This window comes from Micrasema longulum, unplaced genomic scaffold, assembly GCF_059751315.1.
Source record: "Micrasema longulum isolate JH-2025_06_02 unplaced genomic scaffold, ASM5975131v1 h1tg002162l, whole genome shotgun sequence".
Taxonomy (NCBI): Eukaryota; Metazoa; Arthropoda; class Insecta; order Trichoptera; family Brachycentridae; genus Micrasema; species Micrasema longulum.
In genome coordinates this window covers 157,521-180,699 of record NW_028279327.1, presented here as the reverse complement: position 1 = coordinate 180,699, position 23,179 = coordinate 157,521, and the positions used below count along the sequence as shown (strand labels likewise).

At 32.8% G+C, this 23,179-nt stretch overlaps 1 protein-coding gene across 2 annotated transcripts in view; it reads right to left on the bottom strand.

The window, feature by feature from the left end:
- Positions 1-1,656: 1,656 nt before the first annotated feature.
- The window catches only part of LOC148272905 (transmembrane ascorbate-dependent reductase CYB561-like), a 143,927-nt gene continuing 122,404 nt past the window's right edge, over positions 1,657-23,179 (bottom strand). For both annotated transcript variants that reach the window (XM_088239421.1, XM_088239420.1), the window contains exons 2-5: positions 10,430-10,662; positions 7,149-7,357; positions 5,711-5,880; positions 1,657-4,790 (exon numbers count right to left, since the gene is read on the bottom strand). In XM_088239421.1, coding sequence (XP_088095547.1) covers positions 4,640-4,790; positions 5,711-5,880; positions 7,149-7,357; positions 10,430-10,662 — 763 coding nt within the window. In that variant the 3' untranslated portion in view covers positions 1,657-4,639. The remainder of the gene's footprint in view (positions 4,791-5,710; positions 5,881-7,148; positions 7,358-10,429; positions 10,663-23,179) is intronic.

Sequence of the window (23,179 nt, the reverse complement as noted above, 5' to 3'; positions counted from 1 at the left end):
ACCTACATAGATTTTTATTGCATTACCATCCATACTTTGGTAGGTACACACTAACAATGTGTTAAGGAGGTTCAAACCCCCTTCCCCCAGCAAAGGGTAGTTTACACTAGATAAAATGATTTTTTAAAACCCCATAGGTACCTACTTTAAATTTTCGGGTCAAATTCAAACTTTTGGCTAGATAAAAAAACTATCAAAGATTTTAGCCACTCTCCCCGACACGGGGGTGTCCACTGCAACCCCCGAAAGAGGTTTCTCCATCGTGAAAAAATTAAAGACCTTGGCAATTAAGTTTAAATAGAAGACGTAAGACATCTTGTTCTCCATGAATATTCACCAAATGTAGGGATGGGCTCATATCCCAATGAAATTGTAAATAAGTTATCAGTTGGAGATAACATTTGAAAGTAAAACACACAACCGACCTCTGTAGTGTAATGGCTAAAATACTTGACCCACGTTTGGAAGGTTCCGGGTTCGATTTCCAGTGAGAACACAAATATTTAATTTGATTGTTCTCAAGCAATTGGGCCTCCTGACCTGTTGTGGTGCAAAATAAAAAATAACATCAATAACATTGAATTTTCAATGCCTTTTTTATATTTATTGTTTTTTACCTTACCTTAATAATATAAGATACATACTTAAGGCTGTAGTCTGGTAAAACGCACGCAAAATGAGGAAATCATACGATTTTGCCATTTTAAAACAACGTTTTTTTTTTAATCGCGCAATAATAAAAAAAATCAAAAAACGTTAATTAGATAAAAACAATAATTTTTAAAGGTATACTTAAAAGTTTTATGTTGCTGAAATATAATTACTTTTAGATTGGCAGATTACGCAATTTCAAATTAAGACTAAACTTAGGTATCTGGGATCTCAATAAACACTAAGTATTGAACTTAATTTTTCTGTAATAATTTAAAGATAATAAATTGAACATGAAAGCGGCTGAAACCAAATTTTATTTTTTTGTTTTTGAAAAAAAATGCAAGCATTTTAAATCACATACATTTTTGTGACATTTTCTTTTATTTCTACGTAAAATTATGACTTCGGTAATACTTTAAAAAAATAAATTATTAAAATATTTTAGTTAAAACCCTTTTTTATAGAATCGTTTTTCTTTTTTTTTTTAAAGAAGATAATTCTGGTTGTAATATTTAATTTATAACAATATCTAATTTACGTTACCTTCATACCTGGCCTTACAGGTACCGATAAGCTAAAACAAAATATTATTTTTGTGTATCGAATTATCAGCACAATGATTTTATTACGTTTTGTAATTACTCCGCATGTGACATCACAAGTAAACCGGAAATCTATCACAACACTCTATCATTGGTTGATGCAGAAGAACTAGTGACGTTGTTCAAATAAGTTAATTTTTATTAAAATCATTTTTTTTTTACATTTTCATGAATCTACTCGTATGCCATACAATTAAATGCTCTAATTTTTACCACATGTAAGAAAATATTTTTTAAAACCAATTTCCCATAGCACTGAACTTCCTTATTGTCTCTTATTAACTTAAGGTTTTGGATGCACATTATTTTTTATAACCCTTTCATCTCTTTCAAAATATCCATTTGTATCTGTTTTGTATTTTTTACACTCAACATTTTTATGATAAATAAAAGAAAGTGATTTTCACAGTCACAACTTTATTTTATTCATTTATTTATGCCGTATAAATATTCAAAATTGTAAAACAGTGATAAAATTCACAATTCAATAAAATATTACACCAATGTATCTTTAATGCAAAACATATTCTAAAAACACTGAAATAGATAATATATCAATAACTCAACCACGAGTAAGATTTTTAAATACAAATATTTGTAAAATTGCTTGTAAGAAATAATAAATAATATGGCGAAGATGGAATCATTAAAATATCTATAAAAATTGTTACTATTTGCTAATTTACAGTACAAATCTTAGTCACCATGAAGGAACACTGAAAACGATTACTTTTTAAAATCAGTTTTGTATAATTTACATATTCCATTGGCAACACTTAACTTCTGGGTCATACTAATTTGAATAAAATAATGTATTTTTACGACACCTTTGAAAGAAAACTTTAACTGGTATGTATCACACAAAAATATTCAATTCTCCATCAATAGAGAAGAAAAACAGCATTCAACCACTGAGTTTATCAGTCTAATGATCATTTTAAATTGAGCAGTTTGATTAGGTTAATAATATTCTGCCTTTTCTACTAAACAAATTATTGCAAATATTGGATTTTTTTTTTCAGTTTATTTTGATTCATCAAAAAATAAAATTGAATGCACCGGCATTCAAAATTTTACACAAAAATTACTAAACTTGTGTCTGTATAATCAAATTTTTATTTTTAGATCTATAACATTATCAAGAAATACCAGAAAAAACATATAAAACTTAATTTCTTGGACCCAGTGTATTTTTATGTTTGTAAATAATTTCAATTTCAACAACAAAATTCTTGGTCAGAGTTAAGATAAAAAACTTCAACTATATCTGTGAATCAGACTCACTTTAATAAAAACTATGTTTATAATATTTAAAATAAAATATGTATGATTTATGGGGATAGGGCAATTTTCTATAAACTTTTATGGTGACAAAAAATACTATACAACAAAGTCATTTTGCTAATATTTTTGTTGTTAAATTACCATTCAAAAGATTCGACGAATGTTAAAGATGCAAAGAAACACTTTGTTAAAATTTGCAACATTTCAAATTACACTTTTTAGTGAATAATATATGAAAATTTAAGCTAAAAACAAAAAAGTTAAACATGTAATTTATAATTAAAATAGATATACTTATATAATAAAACTTACGTAAATTTGTAAACATTGTAACACAACTGCACAAAATAATGTATTCAAACATGCATTAAGGAAAAGGGAAAGGATGATGGTGAATATTATTATATACATCAAACGGCGAAGATGTCTCCATGTTAAGGTACCACCATTTCTTCAGTAAGCAGACAACTGTGCAATCCACATAGAAACACTGTCACAAAACCACATACTTATATTATGAGCGATGCCCTTTTCCGGCAAACACCAAACACTGTGTCACTCGGTACCTTAACCTAACCCCTTCAAGCGTTAAGGGTTCCTAATTTCACAGTTTCTACGTTACTAACATCAATAAATAGGATATAAAATTGATCATGCAATTCTGTTTTCTAGTTTGTCTACTTTTACAACATATCTGTTTTAAAATCCGAATACGAAATTTTTTATAGATTGAGCTTATTCGTTTAACCTAATCCTACGCTTGATTTTTCTCTTAAATTTCTAAACACTTCCGTACATCACCTTTGGCAAAACTTGAACACAACTAAACTGTGGGAGATTGTGATTTCATTACAGTACGGGTGGAATGTGCCTTAACTGAATTTATTCTTAATATCCACTTTTTAAAATTACTTGGCCTCCGTAAATTATCTGTTTAAAACATTATAATTATTCATTCGTTCCATTTATTCATTCATTTGCTACACTTACCTAAAGGTATGAGAATTTATTATATTTTAAAGTCAGAAAAATCTCTAATACATCCACAAATATAGCTGTTAAACTTTAGAGAATAGTTGTTGTGACAAACTGGTCCCTTGACTGCTCGTCAGATAACCCTTTCCTGATCTTTACAATGCGTATAATATTATGAATCATTCTATGAACTTTTCGAGTCAAGGGATTTAAGACATTATCAAAAGATAAAATATTGTTCCTTTTTACTTCCACACTGTGATAATTCATTGTCGAGAAATACAGTCAACTCTTTCATAAGCACCTAAAAATACATTTTATTATCTACAACATATGATTAATTTACATACTTATTTATAAATAATTGTATGAAAATCCGTACGAGATTACTATTGCCAATGATGACATCATTCGAGTTTTCTTTCGAAATTCATTTATTTGAAACTGCATTTACTTTATTGACAAAATACCAGAGATAAAATTTGTTCATTGGCAAATTTTATAGAACATAAAAGTAATTATTCTTAATATTAACTATCATAGACCATAAATTAGGCATGATCACGTTTGTACCCTAAACAGAATGCAGAAATTATTAATGGTTTATCCATTAATATTTTTATTAATACAAATGACAGATTTGATCAAAAGAGTTATCTTTGTTACATTTTTAAGCTTCAAGTTACATACATCGAGATTTACTTTTCAAATTCGAATTTTAAAAGTAAAGTGAAATAATTTATAATGCTACATGGAACAAAATTATTATGTTCGCTTAAACAATTTGGGATTCGACCTTACTGGTAAACATTCCACGAATCGGATAATAAAACAAGTCTACAAACACTATTTTTTTTAGTTTTATGTTTTATAGAAAGAACGAACATGTTGAAAAATGTTCTTTCCGTGTCATTATTTTTAAAAAGTGTTATATCGGACACTTTATGGGAAATATAGAATAGTGAAAATGTTACATGAACTTATGTCTTAGAATATCAATAAATAATAAAGGATTGAATTATTGAATTGTGTATATTTCTTACGGTCGAAATATAGAAATATTACAACATGAAGTGATGGAATGAAATTGGCGCCTAGTAGCGATCTCTGGGTTGACTTTCTACCTAGCTGGCGTTGGGATCACTCGCCACTTGAGGGCAGCGCTGTCGGTTGTAGCGCCGGACGGACACAATCACGAGGATGAGAATAGCCACCAGAGTTGCTCCCAGGGCGTTGATAACAATTCCTTCTTCTTGCCAGGTGGCATATTTTTCCCTACAAAGAAAATACAAGATTATTTTAAGAGAAAAATATTATCATGGGTGAAAATTTAAAATGTTTGAAGGAACAGTGTACAAATTGTTCAAAAGAGGAAAAATAATATTTAAAAACAATAACATTACTTGTTTTTGTATTTACATATTTATATTCGGTAATACAAAAACTCTACTAAGCCCTATACTCGCACATGGCTCTGAATGCTGGGAATTGAGTAAAAAAGATGAGACATCTCTCCTCACATTTGAGAGGAAAATACTTAGATAGATATTCAGAGCTGTGCAGAAAAACCGAGTTTGAAGAATATGATTCAACGAAGAAGTCTACAATTTCTACAATGAGCCTGATATAGGGCAATTTATTATAATAGGGAGGCTGCAAATGGGCAGGGCACATATAAAGAATAAGTGAAGAGAGAGTGCCCGATAAGATTCATCACACAAAGCCCCAAGGTAGATGTAGCGTTGATAGACCCAAACTCCGATGGCTGGATGGAGTGCAGCGGGATGCAGATGCTATTGGCATTAGGGACTGGAGGAGCAGATGCTAAGATAGAGGGAGATGGCGACAAACGTTGGAAGAGGCTAAGGCTCACGGCGGGCCGTAGAGCCAGTGATGATGACGAATACCAATTATCGTTTTGCAATATTATTTGTATAAATATTTTAACAGATATAAGAGCTGTTTTAACTGAAATTGTTCAAAAATATATGTGAGTTTTTTAACAGCCATTTGGCAATAAGGCTCGGCGAGCGCCAATGTACAAATAACATTAAGTACAAAAAGTTGAATAAATATAAAAGAAACTAAGTTTGCCTGCTTGGTCTACCTCATTCATAAACTTCCAATCGGCAGACTGAAAAGCAATGCGTTTTGTGTGATGAATGCAATGAAATTCTCAAGCGGTGTAAACTCACCCGAGTGAAAAGATGGCTCTCTGGTTAAGCCCTGACAGGCACGTAGCTACACCCAGGACGAAGGTTGCAATACCGAAAGCAGCGTGGATCGGAATAAGTCGAGCTCGGAAAGTCGCAGTGGCATCAGCGCAGCACAGCAGAACCAGGAAACTGAATAGTCCAATGATAAACTGCAAACAATTTTTTTTGTAAATAATAGTATTTAAATATTATTGTGGTGTCACATACCAAAATGACCAACAACTGAGAGAAATAGGTATATTTGTACATTATTTTGTTTCATGATAACTTGCCAACTATTTTTAAAACCATAAAGCTGTTATCAAAGTACAAAAAAAAATTGTTATAAAATTATAAACCTAAAAATGGTTAAACCATTGTATTAACAAGGACTTAAATGAGTTCTCGCTGTTTCTGGACAAATAGTGTTATCTTAGCCTTTTTACATCAGGCAATACTACAGCCCAGTACATCGTGAAGCTCGACCATTAGACTTGAAATGACAGTAAAAGTTATTCCACCAAAGTACAAACAACATATTTTTTTATGTTTTGTTTGTTCTTCATCTCTGTTGTAATATGTTATAATATCAACAGCTCCCTAGGAAGTTGAATCCAGTCCTTGTCTATAAAAATTTGGATAAACTCAAAATATTGTTGATAAATCCACCTGGTCCAAGAAGTATAAAAATTGAAAAATGTTTTCAGGCGTTGCCTAGTATGTAGGTGAAATAATTCATTCAGATGAATCTCAATCGGGTAAATAAGGGTTTCAGCTGTTTAGCTTCACAAACATTATCAAACGGTTTTACTTATATACATGCTCAAAGTTTGCATTCAACGTTAATTTCGAATCTAATATTATACCAAAATACCTCATTTCATCCACTTTCTCAATAGTTTCACTATCTATAATATATAAAGGTGTCCCAAAATTTGCGCAAGAAGTAATTTTGATAGAAAACACGGGTTTTTAATAAAAAATTTGTAAATTGTACGTAAAATACAAAGACAAATGGCACGTATTACGTTACCGCGCCATGGTTGGGCGCAATGTTTGACAGAAGCGCACTCGGCAGACATGACGTGTGACATCAAAGAGATGTGACGCCAATGAGCCGTTTTGTATGTACTCGTTTTTATAGCAGAATATTATAAAGAAAAACTTATTTCGAATACAAAGACAATTGTATCATTAGAATCGAAAAATCCACTTTAAATATGTATGTATTACATTTTTAACGTTATTCCTGGCTTGTGAAAATACCCTATTGTGAGGATAGGAAACATATTTTATTTATTATAAATGATGATACTTTTCTTTTTTCTAAGGACAAGTAAGAACATTTCTGCATACTTCTCAAAAACGACAATATTGGACTCGTACTATCAATATCGCTCAGGTGCTGTGACGATTATTACAGTTGTTTGAAACTGACCTGTATGCCAAATAGTCCAAGGGTGACAAGTCCCATCCAGCTGTGCAGGGAGTAAAAGTTGGGCATGGCCGGCTTGCTGAGGTTGTGGTAGTCCAGAACGGCGAGGAAGCCGATCACCACACAGGGGGCCGTGAGGGCGTGGAACACGGCGTGAAGCAACTTCACGTACAGACGCTTGCAGCAGCGGCAGATGCGGTACAGCATAATGGCTGGAAAAGTTATTATTTAATTACTACTACTACCATCACACCATTTTTCCGTAGGGATAGGTAGAGAGAATGGACCGCCACACGCGTCTATCCTGGCATACATTCCTAGCTTCTTCCACATTCATACATTTTGTCATACATGCCCTTCAGTTCTGTCTGCTTTTGACATAATCAGACTTTTTTTTTTTTTTTTTTTATAAAAAGAAATATTTGCGTTCTTATGATTTACCCAAATATTTAATTTTGAGGGCCATTCTCAACGAGTTTTAAATAACTCACTATTAGAAAATGGAATCAAGTTGGGGTAGAGTGGGATTCGAACCACGGACCTTTGGTCTGTGAGTCCGAGACACTAGCCACGGGACCACAACCCGAAAAATTTTGGTTTATTTGATCATGCCACGTGTTCCTTGGTCGTCCTCGTATCACATTACCGTTTATTTTCTTCATATATACTTGTTTTACCATTCTTTCGTCGTCCATTTGCTCTACCTGACCAAACCATCTAAGAGACCCAATTATACTTGACTCATATTTACACTCTCGCCTGATTTCATCATTCGTTACCCTGTCATACATTGATTTCAGTCTTTATATATTTGAAAATTTTTGTTTTTAATGTTTAATATGTATGACTGTATGTTTTATGAATAATTTTTTAACAAATCAAGAAAGTAATTTAATAAAAAAATCTAAATATGTACATAATATGTATTTATTTATTTTATTTATTTATTAATTCAAAATTACAAAATTAAATGTTTTTAAACTTATTAAGGCTTTTTAGGCTATGCCCGTGTCAAGCCACAATAAATAACAATACAAATACATAGAATCACAATCTAGAAAAAAAGGTAAATGTAATAAATAATCAAATTCCAATGAATACAATGCAAAAAAGATAATCAGAAATAATTTTTAAAATATAAATTATACAAATTAAGAATCACACATAATCAAATATACAAAATAGTGGTATCATTAAAATCAACAAAATAATAGTAAAATATAGTAGTATTTAAAAAAAAGAACACAAAATAAGAGCATGATTTAAATCAACAGAAAAAGAATATATATATATATAAAAGCATAATTGAAATGATAATTGAGTTATGTTTTCTAGAAATTCACTCAATTATAGTAAGAAATATAAGGAATAGGAGCAATAAATCATATGCCAAATAATAGTACGTACTAAATTAAATTATACAAAAATACATAATAAGAAAAACATAAAAATTATCTTATTATATTAAATTATAAATGTATCTTATTGTTATGCATAAAAAATGGCATATTTTGTTGGTTAGGATAGAACGCCACAGAACTCTGCCTTTGCATTTAGACCTTGCTTCTTCTACATCATGTTATTTGGGTAAATAAATTATTTATACGAGTAAATACATCTACTCATACACGATGGCCAATCATTCTAACTTTTGTCATGCCCATCTTCAAGTAAGAGGGTCAGTCAAAAACTAATGACTCCTATTATTTTTTTCGTTCAATTGTCATAGAATTACGTAGGTTAAAAACCACACTATTGACGATTTCACTTTTTTAAATAATCTCCGTCCATTTCCAGAGTTTTGGTCCATCCTTTAACACGAGCATGTAATTCCATTGTGGTAAAAAGCACAAACTTTTGAGTACCCCAGTTGTCGAATAATCATCATCACGCTGCCTTTACCGAGGGAGAGAATGCGACACAATGCATCTGTAGTTATCCGGCGGTCACCACGAATGATGTCATCGACTCGCTGAATGTTGCTTGGAGTCATTGCAGTCAACGGCCTGCCGCTCCGCTTTTCGTCAGCCAACGGTGTTTGTCCTTCAGCTTCGTTACAGCGATGAACCCATCGTCTAACAGTGCTGACATCCACCGCTGCATCACCGTACACATTTTTGAGTCTTTCGTGAATGTGAATAAGCGTTTCACCTTCTGCATTCAAGAATTCAATTACAGAAAGCTGTCTAATACGAACATCGATGTCGGTCATTTTGCAAGTGACTCCAGTGCTGGCACCAGTTGACGCAGAAAGTTACTACTGCAGTAGATTGTAGAAGAAGGTTTGAGGAATAGCTCCAAATTTAAAAAAAATACTTAACTGACTTTAATTTAAGTAGAAAAAAAAGGAGGCATAAGTTTTTGACTGACCCTTATATTTGTTGGATTTGGTCATTCCATGTCTTTTTCAGTCTTCCTCGTTTTCCGCATCCATCAACATTCGCATATTTAAACTCTTTGGCCGTTTTTTCGCTGTCCACTAGCTCTACATGCCAATTCAAACGCAACACTCCTTTCTTGATGCTATCGATAATGTTTGTCCCAGCTGCAGCTTTAGATACTGCACGGATCTCGACATTCGTGCCGACGAAAGTTTTACCCAATGACGTATAATCAAATATACACCTTGCTAGCGTGTGATAAATGACATTTCATTCGTGGGTAATTGCCTTCATTTTGTGACGGTCTTTCATCGTGATCTGACGTGGCGCAGTGAAAAATAATGCCGCCACGCCGTATGTAGTGAGAAAACGCTTTAGTAGGGAAATATCACATACTATGAATACCGATAAAAATATATAAAACGAATTTAGAAAAATTAATAGTGTTTTCAAAATCAATATGGATAAGCATTGTGAAGAAATGTTTTCATACATAACTTTAAAAAATAAATTATAAAAAAACGAGTCCTTACAAAAATGCGACATGTTTGGCCTTGATAATTGTGACGTCAAGATTTGTGACGATGTTCTATTTAAATTTAAACGGTCACAAAGTTGAAAATTTATATAAATCGTGACAAATTAGAGGCGTGGCCGCAGATTTTCGCAGAAAATAAAACTTATGCTACTAATAAGTAGTAAAAAAATAGTTTTTTAATTCGAAAGTATTTCATATACCCTTTTTAATTTAAAATTGGAAAAAAAAATATTTCCCCAATACTCTGCAACTGCGAAAAACACTATTTATTATACGTCAACGGTTTAACCACATATTCATTTCACAGACATATGGGAATGCTTTCGAGTTGTTGAAATTAAAAATAAAATAGTCTCAAGTCTCACCAAAGCCGCCAAAGACGACGAAGCCGGTGACCATGCCGACCGGGTGAAGGTTGAACTGCAGGTCAGGGTTCTCGCTCCAGGCGAAGCCCCCGCGGTAGTACAGCACCCAGAAGATGGTCAAGGCCAGCGCCCCCAACAGGAGCACTATGGACAGGGACACCATGACGGTGTACTCCAGCCAGCTGCCGCAGCCCCACGGCTCCGTGCTCTCCTCGCAAGAATTGCATCGCCGTCTGGAAAGAGAAAAAATAAAATAAAATTAATAAATTGCAGCCGATACGCCTATAAATTGAGGGAGAAAGCCCACCTACACGCGCTAAATTAACTTTTTTAGAACAAGTAATTTAATAAATAACGTATGTAACAACAACAAAAGTCTATAAAATAAAATACGATTCGGAGTACTGGTGGTTTAACTTAAGTTGGCGCGTTCAGATAACTCACACTAACGCATTTTAAATCTACGGATGTTGATAAAAAAAATGTTGTATTAAATTTTAACCAAATGTGCTATCTTTTTTCAAAATTCGGTGTTGGATTAAGTTAAGTTGGTTAAGAAAATGTACTATTAATTAACTAAAATACTTTGTTTCATTATTTTATATTTTTTTAATCATTTTTTTAAATGTTGCACTTTACTGATTATAATCCTTCCAAGGACAAGGGACAATTTAAATTTGAAAAAATGTTTTTTTATAGTCAATTACTCTAGAACTAGAATGAACTAGAATGCGAAATTGTGTAGATTGTTTTAAGTATGTAAATAACAAGATTTAATGTTTATCAATAAGTGTGTATACATATTTTCTCCGAAATAATTTGTACTGTGCATTTTAATTTCACTCTATTAATTATTATTATGATGAACACAAAATATTAAATAAAAACTCGTAAATATATGACATTTTCTTAAGTAATTGTTTTTTTAGCTCTAATCCAAAAGAGATTTTTAAATACATTTAATTTAACAATATATAACATCAAGATTTTTAAAATCAGTATTCTGTACATTAAAAAGGTTTTTGTGTAAGTTTTGCGAAAGCGCCATCACTACATAACCGACCTATTCATGATTTGATTAAATGAAAATATCTAAATATTTATAAACCAGTGTTTTTAATCCGTAACTTAATACTCGTACATATTATATTTTTACAATTAAAATCGCAGCTAAACTCAGACGAAAGCAGAAGCATCCTATGTATATTGTATTACCATATAATTAGCAACTAATAAAGCAATAGTTGTCTATGTCACGCTCATAAGCGCGTCTGAGCGCGAGAGAGACAGATATTATTTCCATAATGCGTATGCCGTGCGATGTCATACCACGGGCTTGTTCACTGATACTACACAATGCGTATGTGTAAGTATACCGCACGCGCCAGCTTATAAAAATCCACCAGTAACTACTATAAACCTACGAAACCGTCAAGACCTCTGTGTGGACAGGGCCGGCGACACGGGGGGGCAGAGGTGGCAATGTCGGTCTGAAGATGGCCATTAGACGGTGAAAGCGCTAAATTGGCCAAATTAATAAATGGAAGTGTACCAATTACTTATAATTTTAGAACTTCATAACACGTATTAAAATATAATTTATTACGTATGACGTATGTCCCTAATGTGTCGCATTGTAAACTCGAGACAAGATCTGGACTTTTTTGGTATTAGTCTTTTTAGATTAAAACAATCTCTAAGATAGACCAGATCTTGTCTTGAGGTAGTATTTATTTTTAATTTTTTTGTCCTAGCTTCAATTTTTATTTTATTTTATTTCAATTGTACCTGTATGTATTATTAGGAAATGTGTTTGCCATTGTTGAATGGACTGAATAAGCCCGTAAATAAATAAATAAATGCCCCGAACCTAAAAAAAGAATGTTTTTTTTTTTATTTAAAAAAAATATTTATATGATAAATTCTCACAAAAATTATTACTATAATAATAAATAATAAAAACAACCGGGTCCCAGAAGCATTTAATAAATTTGGGATCTCCCTCGGTTTTTTTCTTGCCAGCGTATTTGTACGTAAATTGTGTTTTAAAAAATCTCAATAAATAGTGCAAATAGGCGAGGTAGAGAAGCCCGTACCCTTCGCTGCCCAGAGACCCGGAATCCTCGGGGGGCTTGTATGTGGAGTATGGAACTTATACTTCCCTGCATTTTTAAGTTATTTCAAAACATTGAAATTCTTGGCTTCATATTAACTAGAATTCGAAAGCTTCACAGGTCAAGGTTGAAAATCACCGATGGGTATAAAAATACCTGGGGTTCGAGCCGTCAGTAGAGTCGCAGTGAGTCACATCTTGCTGGAGGGTGTGATTTTATAAAATGCTGCTAACGCCCAGTGTCATTCCACCGGCAACACTACTGACTAGTCCAACTCGTTAGCGCTCACGTCGCAAACCCCGGGCAATGGGATCACACTCATAACGGTGCGATCACAGCAGATAACGAGAGGATGAAAGGCGAGTTTCTGGTGCCTCCAAACCAGAACCGACCAGCTAGGCCAGAGGTCGGCAGGAGCGGCTCGCGAGCCGCATGCGGCTCTTTGTCTAGACGCTTGCGGCTCTTCGCTCTCTTCGGACATAAACTCCAATTTCACCTTATTTCAAACAACCCTATAACTTAGTACGGCATACTCTCAACCACTCTTTAGCCCGTCCGCAGATGACTACACTCAAAAAACAACACTCGAAAGAGAGAAATCTAATTAATTTCTCAGCACAAGTGGACAGCTATAAAACAAATATCCAAAGCAGAATCAATAATATTTGATACATGGAATAGTTTGCCTGACACATATGATGCGTTAAAAAAATCTAGCTTTTAGTATTCTCACAATCTTTGGTTCTACATATATATGCGAACAAACATTTCTAACTATGAATCAAATAAAAATAAACATAAAAACAGAACAACGGAAGAAAATTTCCAATCATGTATTCAATTAAAAACAAGTAGCTATTTGCCAGATATAGTAAAGCCCTTAAAAGAGATGCATAGACACCGTTAAATGATTTTTTAAAAATAAATTCTAAAGCATTCTTAACCGTAAAATTGATGTACAAAAAATGAATATTAAAATAATAAATAAATGTAAATAAAACATCTCTAACTTTTTTCCCTAAAAATCCACCTCAACATATATGTTATAATCCGTACAATCAAAACTCTTTATTGCTCAACTGTTCGCCCTCTTCTAGAATATGCCTCCGTGGTCTGGTCTCCATTCTATGTCAATCGCATAAATCACATTGAATCAGTCCAACATCGCTTGCTTCGAAAAATAGCGTGGATGCTCAGACTAGAGAGAGATAATTATTCTTATGCTGAAATAGAGTCAATGTTAAATATTTCTGGTCTACAAAAACGTAGAACTAATATTGACTCCATATATATGTTCGGCATACTATATGGTATAATCGATGTTCCATCATTACTGGGACAAGTAAAATCCAATATTCCGACTCGTAGATTGAGAAACAATGAAGTACTGTTCATCGATCAGCATAGAACAAACTATGCCCTAAATTCTCCGATGACCCGTCTTTGTCGTATTGTTAACTCAAGACAAGATCTGGACTTTTTTGGTTTAAGTTTACAACGATTTAAACGAGCACTAAATAAATAGTCTAGATTTTGTCTCGATGTCCCTTATGTTTGTCAATGCTTCTTTCTTTTTTAAAAAATGTTTTAAACTATTCTTTTATTGTAATATTTAACCTTATAAATTGTATATATGGACAATGTCCGTTAATAAATAAATAAATATGACATAAATGTGGCTCTCTGGTTCCTTAGTTATCCTGTTTCCATGACGATTCGGCTCTTCTCACTTGACAAACTGATCCCTGAGCTAGGCGAAGGTAACCCCGACAGAAAAATCCACCAGAGAAGGCAACGAGAAACCGCTCTGGTCATCTTTGCCTCTGAATTACTCGTGCATCCAATGAGCAGCTGTCCTGGCTGCGGAATATAAGAGTAGCGCGGGACCGAGATGCTTTCGCTGTAGTGATCGCCGACGTCGGGGGGACCTGACAAGGCACCCCATGAAGAAGAAGATGAAAACAATGAAAAAGAGCATAATTGCGTAAAAGGCTGTCCAATTTGTTCAATTGAATGTCAAAAGAGTCGGTGTAAGTAGCTAACACAAAAGGCCGAGAAAGTGGATAAGGTGTGAAATTGCCGATACCCGCATTGTAAGCATATTAATAATTCACTCATGCATGTACATATTAATAACGAACAAAGCTCGTGTGACGGATAAAATTGATGCGTCAGTTTACGTTATTCAATTGATTGATCTGTGAATACAAGGGATATATTAATCTTCTAAAGCTTCGAGATCATTCACGATTAATTAAATGGTAATATATTCAGAATTCCCACAGAGATGTTACTGAGATGGCACTGTAACATTTTGCCTTGATTATGACATACATTTGTTTCGCATAACAGACAACAAATATGATGTAATCATTAAACACAAAAATATACATGTCACTTGCAATTTAAATTTATAACCCATATTTTTTAAAGAAATATTTCAGTTCTTATTATTTACAAGAGGCAAAATTAGCAGTTCACAACGGAGTCCTGGTCCCGACCCTGATGTATGGGAGCGAAGTATGGACTTGGAAAAACAGGGATGAAAGTAGGCTGAATGCTGTCGAAATGCGATCTTTCGGGCGAATGTGTGGTAAAACTATGTACGATAGATGCACAAATGTTGAGATTAGTACCTTATGTAAGGCTGAGACAAGCATTATCGACAAAATCAATTAAGGAGCTCTACGCTGGTTTGGACATGTAGAACGAATGGACAGCGAAAGAACGGCTAAGAATATTTACAATGCGAACGTTGATGGATGCAGAAATAGAGGTAGACCGAGAAAGACATGGCATGACCAATTCCAACAAATACTTGAAGATGGACATGTCAAAAATCGGAATAATCGGCGCACGTGCATGAGAAGATGTATGAATGTAGAAGAAGCGAGATCTGAATGCAAAAATAGAGTGAAGTGGCGTTCTATCATCTTACGTGGAAATGGGTTTGTTGTTGTTGTTGTTGTTGTTGTTACCTAAAAGTCGTAAATAGCTGGTGTTGAAAAAATGGGAATTGCGTTGTAAAATGGGATTTGAAGCTCGGACTTTTGATCCTTGAGTCCACAACAGTACCACGGGACCACGACCCGGCTCAATTTAAAACAGTAAACCTCGTGGTCTTATTAGTCAGCGCGTTTGCCTACAAGGCAAGAGGTCTTGAATTCGATTCTCGACTTGATTCACATGAAATATTTATTGAAAATTAATTAAATAATCCATAATACTAGACTTGGTCACTTGAAGAGTAAGATTGTTCATCTTGGCTCTATGTAAAAAAAAAAACATGTACGCCGCCGTTGGGGTACCAATGCAGTGCCCTATGAACTACAGGGTATGGAAAAGGAATGATGATGATGATAGTTCAGTTGCAATAGGAATTTTAATGTGATAGTTTAGTCGCAATATGAACCCGTAATTAAAACAATAAACATAAACTTTAGTAGAAACGATCATAAAAACAAAAAATCTAAATGAAGGCTTTATACAGGTGACTGGAACTGAACCCGCCATAGCTAATTCGCATATAGAGGAGGTCATTTGCTAATTATTGGACCTTACTTTCCTTAGCTAAAGTTTTATAGTTTGGGAGATACGTAAATTTTTATACTTTATTGAGATTTATCCAAAATTTGACCTGCAAGCATTCACAACTTTTTTTTGTTTCATTATTTTAGTATTTTTTTATTATCTATTGGTACTGTTGGTAGTCATAAACATTTGTGATTAAAATACGTCAGAACTTCCCTCAAACTAGGATTAAAAAATAAGATTTCACGCTTTGAAAACAAAAAGGTGACGATCTAGAGAACTAACATAGAGTAGAATAAATCATTGAAACACCGTAGTTTTTTTTTGTATTTCAAGTTGAATTTGACCGTTTTTTTTAAGTACTTTGTTTTTACCTATTTTTTTTATTATTGGGCGATTTTAAAAAAAAATTGTTTTAAAACGGCAAAATCGTATGATTTCCTCATTTTTCGTGCGTATTACCCGACAACAGCCTTAAAGCCAGCTATGATGAAAAGGGAAGCAATTTCTTCGCCAGCTTTTGCTGAAAAAAAAGAAAAATGCAACACGAGAAGTCGTTTTTGAAACAATCGTTCCGTAACAGGAAAGATCGGGTTTTTGTTGCGGGCAAAGATGGCACGGACAAAAGACGTAATTTCCTGCAGCTACATAACATAATGTATAGCATCACAAGAGGACGGTAGCTAGTAGCTAGTACCTAGACGGCAGGCAGTTAGTTACCGACAGCTACAAGTATTGAAACACTCCATGACTGTGTATTGTAGGTAGTACAGCTGTAAGTAAAGCGGCAGATATCGGACCGAATACCTGTTGCCTTCCTGTTGGCTACCCAGATCACGTAACAAGAGCAATCGACACCATTCCGACGGCAAGAAGAATGAAGCTTGGTATTTCAACTCTGAATACTAAAAATGCTTAGCAGTTTTGAAACAATAATTAAGACCCGGATTACGTCGAAGAAAACCCTTGGGCTTATTAAAATCATCACTTCATCATTCCCTTTCCGCACCTAATGTTGCACAGGGAACTGCATTGGTACACCAATCGCAGCGTATCTTGGTCATTTTTTGTTACATAAAGGTAAGATGATCAGTCTTACGCTTCAGATACCAGTCCAGAGACTATGAAATATACTGATGTAAAAACACTGTACTCCTATTTGGTCACCTTACTATAATGTAAGTATTAATAGACTAGAAAGGGTCCCACAATTTTTTTTAAACAGGTCGACTACTGGTTAAACCTTAACTTTTTTAATCATGCTGAAAGTATGCAGTAATACGGAATAAACTCTCTTAAAAATCGAAGAATAATGTTAGACCAGTTATTTTTATTCAAATTAATAAATGATAAAATTGATTCTCCAAACCTACTTGAAAGACTTCCATTCCGTGTGCCATCTAGACCGACAAGACAAAATCTTCTGTTTTTACAATGAAAACGCGTCAACAAACAATTTTAAACAATCTACAATACCTAGAATATGCGACCAATATAACAATATATTTACCGAGGCTGATATTTTTTGTGACAATGTATGTAAATTTAGGTAAAAAATTATAGAAATTTTGAGAGAAGCAGATATTTTACTTTATTATTATTATTAGATACATATTTTTTCATTTCGTTTCTTTTACATTTATTATATTGAACATAACTTAAATTATTGTATTAAGTGTAAACAATTTTTTTGGTGTGTGCATGAGTTTCTTACACAAATATACAAAGAAATTGGCAATATTTGTGTACATACTGTTTGTTTACCTAATAAAATAAATAAATAAAAACACCGTTTTAAATCAATATTTCATATCAACCGTGTCGGGAATCGAACCCGAGACCTCTTGCATGGTAGGCAAATGCGCTCACTACTACACCGCCATTGAAATATCTATTGATAACTAGCCAGGGGTGCTATTCTGAATCTTCTCGAGGGGGTAGAGAAGATTGTGGTTTTTTTTTTGGTTCACAAACAATAAACAATGCATATGAAATTGGTAAAATAATCACAAATTGTTATTTTATATATTGTTCATTAATTATATATGTGAACACAGCATGCACAAATAAAGAAGAAAAAAATATATGTAATAGATATTTTTTTAATTGGCTAGCTTAATTGAATTCGATGATTGTTATAAAAGTTATTACAATAAATTATTACTAACTGGATATTACAAATTATTTTACCTAACTAACATAAGTGACTATTTGATTTTGTAAATTGCGTTACAGTTTTCCTATAATTATTTATTTCTAATGTATATAACATGGGGATTTTTTTTTGCACGAGACAACACTTAGCTTCATATATTGCCACGCTGATGATTAAACGACATTATAAAACTGATTAAAAAACGAAACGGTTTGGTCAATTCAACCTGACTGCTATGGGTAATGCTTAAAGTCGCTATGTTTGGCTTCAAGGGTTTGTATTTGGTTGGGTTTATTGTATCTACACTAAAAAAATCAATGAAAATATTTGTGTAATTTAATATTCATATTAACATTATTTGGTTCCTAGGCAAAATTATTCCCCACTGACGTTAAAAATGTAATAAAGGGCATTCAAAGCTTTCGAAGTTAAGGACCGCTATTGGAACTTACAAGTACACCCACAATTTAAGAACCAAAGCGGTTTAACGAGTTACCAGCCGATTTGGAAGGCCAAAAATATCAACTTTTCGAAAAAGGTGCTGGAATTTTTATAGTTACCTACTTTGAAAGAGTTACATGCATTTACTTCTCTTAATCAGTAATTTCGGGAAGTATTTTTTGCTTAAAAATGCCACCATATATAAATATAACTGAAATATATTTTAATTATTAAAAAAATATATATAGGTAGGTAAAAGTAAAGTAACAATTTTTGGGTAAGGTTGTTAGTCTACATACCTAATTGATTTTCTAATTATTTGATTAAGTTGAGTTTTTCTACTGACATTTCTTGGTAAAACTACATTTTAATTACCTACCAACCAGCGGCCCCTGTTAGAGTTTTAATAAAATTTAAAAACATGTAATTCAAATACATTTTCATTATAAAACTTCATGAAATTACATAATTTTCACCGGTTTTTATTATATACATTCAAACAAAACTTAAATTAATACAATTGTTATTATTTTTATACTTAAATTACTTGAATTTAAACTCATTTATTTCCATAATTACATAAGATCATGATTTACAACCCCCGCTTGCACTTGTATATAACATAGACATTTGTTTAGTCTCTCACCAGTCTGACGATGTCTGTCATGACGAAACCCGGTCACAGGTAAAAATTTAAAAATAAAAGTGGAATAAAACTATATCCGTACTTTTTATTTTTTTTATTTAAGTAAGATTAGATATTACTTTGATAAAAAAATTAGTTCATGGCAAATTACTGTTTTTATTTACAATTGAGGATCTAATATTTTCTTAGCTAGGCCGGTTATCTTCTTTATGTATATAATTCCTCTGTCCGTGTGATGTCACAGTACTCCTCCTAAAACAACTAAACCGATTTACAAATACACAATGACGAAACGAAAAGATTGAAATGTCAAACTCAATGTCAAATGTCACTTAGTATATAGTTTATCGAAAATTTGAATATCTAAAAAACGTTTGCTGAACCAGCAAATGGCAGGCAAGCCAATGTTCGGGCAGGACAACGTCTGTCGGGTCCGCTAGTCTATAATTTTTTTTTTTGTAGCAAAACGAAAACAAAATCTGAAAAGGCCGGAAAAATGCTTAAAATTACTGAAAAAAACACAGAAAATATTGATAATTAAGACTATAAATTCGATTTCTATATTAGTGTAATTGGAAAAAAATACTTAAAAAACAAAAATAAACGATTATTTAAATTTATTCTACACAGCATATTTCTTTTTTACTTAATTGGTTGTGCGCTGCATTATTACCTTATCTATTAAGTCATTATCTGACTAACTTTTAATGAGAGTTTTTGCTAAAATCACCAATCAAATCCAAAATAACTATGCAATTGATTGAGATATTAGATAGCGGGTTTATCCTAATACACGATCACTGACACGCTTTGAAATGGCAATCGGCACCAATCAAAATATTATGTTGTCTTCGTAAATTGCCAATGTCACATTACAAGACTTAATGTCATCGTGTCGGGTTTAATGTAGTGGATTGTCAGCTTATTCGTGGGTGATACTGAAAAAACCCATTCTGATAATATCTAAAGCCACATCGAAAAACCATTTTTATTAACTGTATATTGAAGAATAGGTCTAGATGGCTCGAGGCGGCTAACGGGACATGGTAGTCTCCAGTGTTAAGAATGAAGAGTCGTACCTAACCATCCATCAGCAGAAGCTACGGAGTAATATTATACAGCATTTGTACAAGTGTACAGTGTCCGCGTAGGGATAGATAATGACATAAATTAACAAAGTAGTACACGCTGAGTAACAAAAACTTAGAAGGGAATTACGGTACCTAATTCTCGAAACAATTTAGATAAAACTAATTCTCTAAACTAATTGGGAATGAAAAAAACAGATTAGGAATGAAAAACAAAATATTAAAGATTACAGTGTTAACTACGCATTGGAATTATTATTTCGTGTTTTATACCATAAACCTATCTAAAAAGTAAATGGTTCTTAAAAAAAAGTTTTACGTTTGTTCAACTTTTGCGCAAGTAATTTAATTTCACGTTTTCATACCGAATCCGAACCGATGGTACATAGGGCACCGCATCGGATCACCAAATGCAGCAAATCTTGATTATATCGCCGTAATCGTTGAACAACGACGGATGTGCGTAAAATGCGACATTGACTTTCTTTTATACTTGACATTAAAAAGGTTTTATAAAGGCTCTATTTTCCAGTTTTGAAAACAATGCAATAAACATTAGTAACTTAACTACCAAAGAATATATTTTTGAACTTATCAAGTTTACACATAAAGTGTCAAAAAAATTAAAACGCTTTCATGTAAAGTTGGCGAAAATCACATGCGTCGTTGTTCTACGATCAAGACGATATTTTACAATAAAGGTATAGTTGAAATACTGCTGCGTAAAATTACCTTTAAAATAAATATTTTACGACTATCGTGCCGGGAATCAAACCTTAAACCACAAGAATAGTAGGAGAACGGGCCAACCACTACACAACGAGGCGGAATTGAAATATATATCGACAACGTACACTAAATTATATTGTTCCAAAAATATTTAATATGTTACCACTTGACCCAAAAACATGTCATAATAAAAATAAAATGATGATTTTATTACGAAAGTGGTTAGTAGACAAACGGTCCTATACTGATTTATTATTTTTGTAAAACATTATTTAACTCAGTATTTTAGTCTCTCGTTGAATACATTTTTGTTATTTTCTTAGGTTAACATTTCCTTTTATTTCTTTCTAATTTTATTTCCTTTTTTAGATCTAAATTTTAATAGGTACTTTTAATTTTTTTATTCTGTAGATATGAATTGAAATTTTCGATTTACTTTGTTTTATTTTTTATCTTGTTTTGATTACATTTATGAGCACACGCTATTAATATAATACATATTTTTTCATATGTTTCCACATTTTGAAATATATTCAAGTAAATGGCTATTCTTTAATTTTAATTGTATTATTTTTCTCTACTTCACTAATTTAAAAAATATATTTTTTAAACCATTCTATCTGGTTTTGTTGAGTTTTTTCTTTTCTATCTTTTTAATAATATTTTAAATTTTCAAAGCATCGAAAACAAAATAATATATGTTCATTATTTCATATGTATACAGTTTTATGTCTGTACTCTTTTATTTGATTCTTAATTTAAAAAAAAACTAATGTCTGAGCACCTGATGACAAACTATTATTTAATAGTTTATTGGGACAAAATATGTTTTAACACTTTATTTTCTTTTTATAATGTATTAGTATTGTAATAATGTGTGTATTTTATTGAATAAAGACTATAAAAAAAAAATATGTAAGTAAATATAATATATGAACAGGGTAATAAATGCATACATTTAAAGTTGTCTCTCAATTTCCTTTTACGGGATTTTTATCTGAGAGTAGCATCGAGTCAAAAAACACTCGTCTGGGATTCTGATTCTATTTCATAAACAGAGCTAAATTCTTATTTGTGCACCGACAAGGTTAGGTCCGAAATCCATAAAGTTTTACTCAAATACACTATGGATTTCGGAATCCGGACAATTAAAAATATCAAATGTAAATAAATTCATGCATCGATTTGTTCTGCTGGCATCATAATGGATGTTAGATTAGACCAAAGCTCCGGGGTTAATCAAAACACGATAATTCAAAAAAGGCATTTGTTAGGCACCGATGTAGATAATACGTACTAGGTTATTGTGAATCGTGAAACTGAGTTTACTGACCCTCCCCTATGGGCTTCGGCGCTGGTGAGTCCGCGCCGTAAAAATAAAATAGTATATGCTACACGAACCTAAGTACAGCGATTCTCAGACTGAGTACGGGAGTACCTTAGCAGCCTCGCAGGTCCATTCATTCTCATGAAGAGTAACTAAGGAACTATTATATTGTTACTAGTTTTTACCCGCGGCTACGCTCACTTGGTGTAAGAGAGAAATTATTTAGGTTATAAATTAGTTGCGTCGTTTATTAATAAGAGTTTGCGTTTATCAATAAGAATTTTCCTGACAGTTCTTTAAACCCTGTCACATCCGAAACCGCGATGATCAGTATGGGCAAGAAGACATATTGGCATAAATAAATCGCAAGGGACAAAGAAGAACAAGTAAGAAGATATTACCAGAGGGACTGCATACCTGCCATATGTACAGAATGTAACTGACAGGATAGCCAAAGTGCTGAAGAAACAAAATATTGCAACAACGTTTGGGACTGTGGGAAAAATAAAAGACCATTTAGTAAACCCAAAAGATAAAAATCCTCTGGAAACTGAAGCCATGTACAAACTAAGTTGCCAAGGATGTGATAAAGTGTATATTGGACAAACAGGGCGCACAGCAAAGAAGAGAATTGACGAACACAAAAGAGCGTGTAAACTTGGGCACCCAGACAAATCCGCAATAGCGGAACACTTTATAGACACAGGACATTTTTTCGC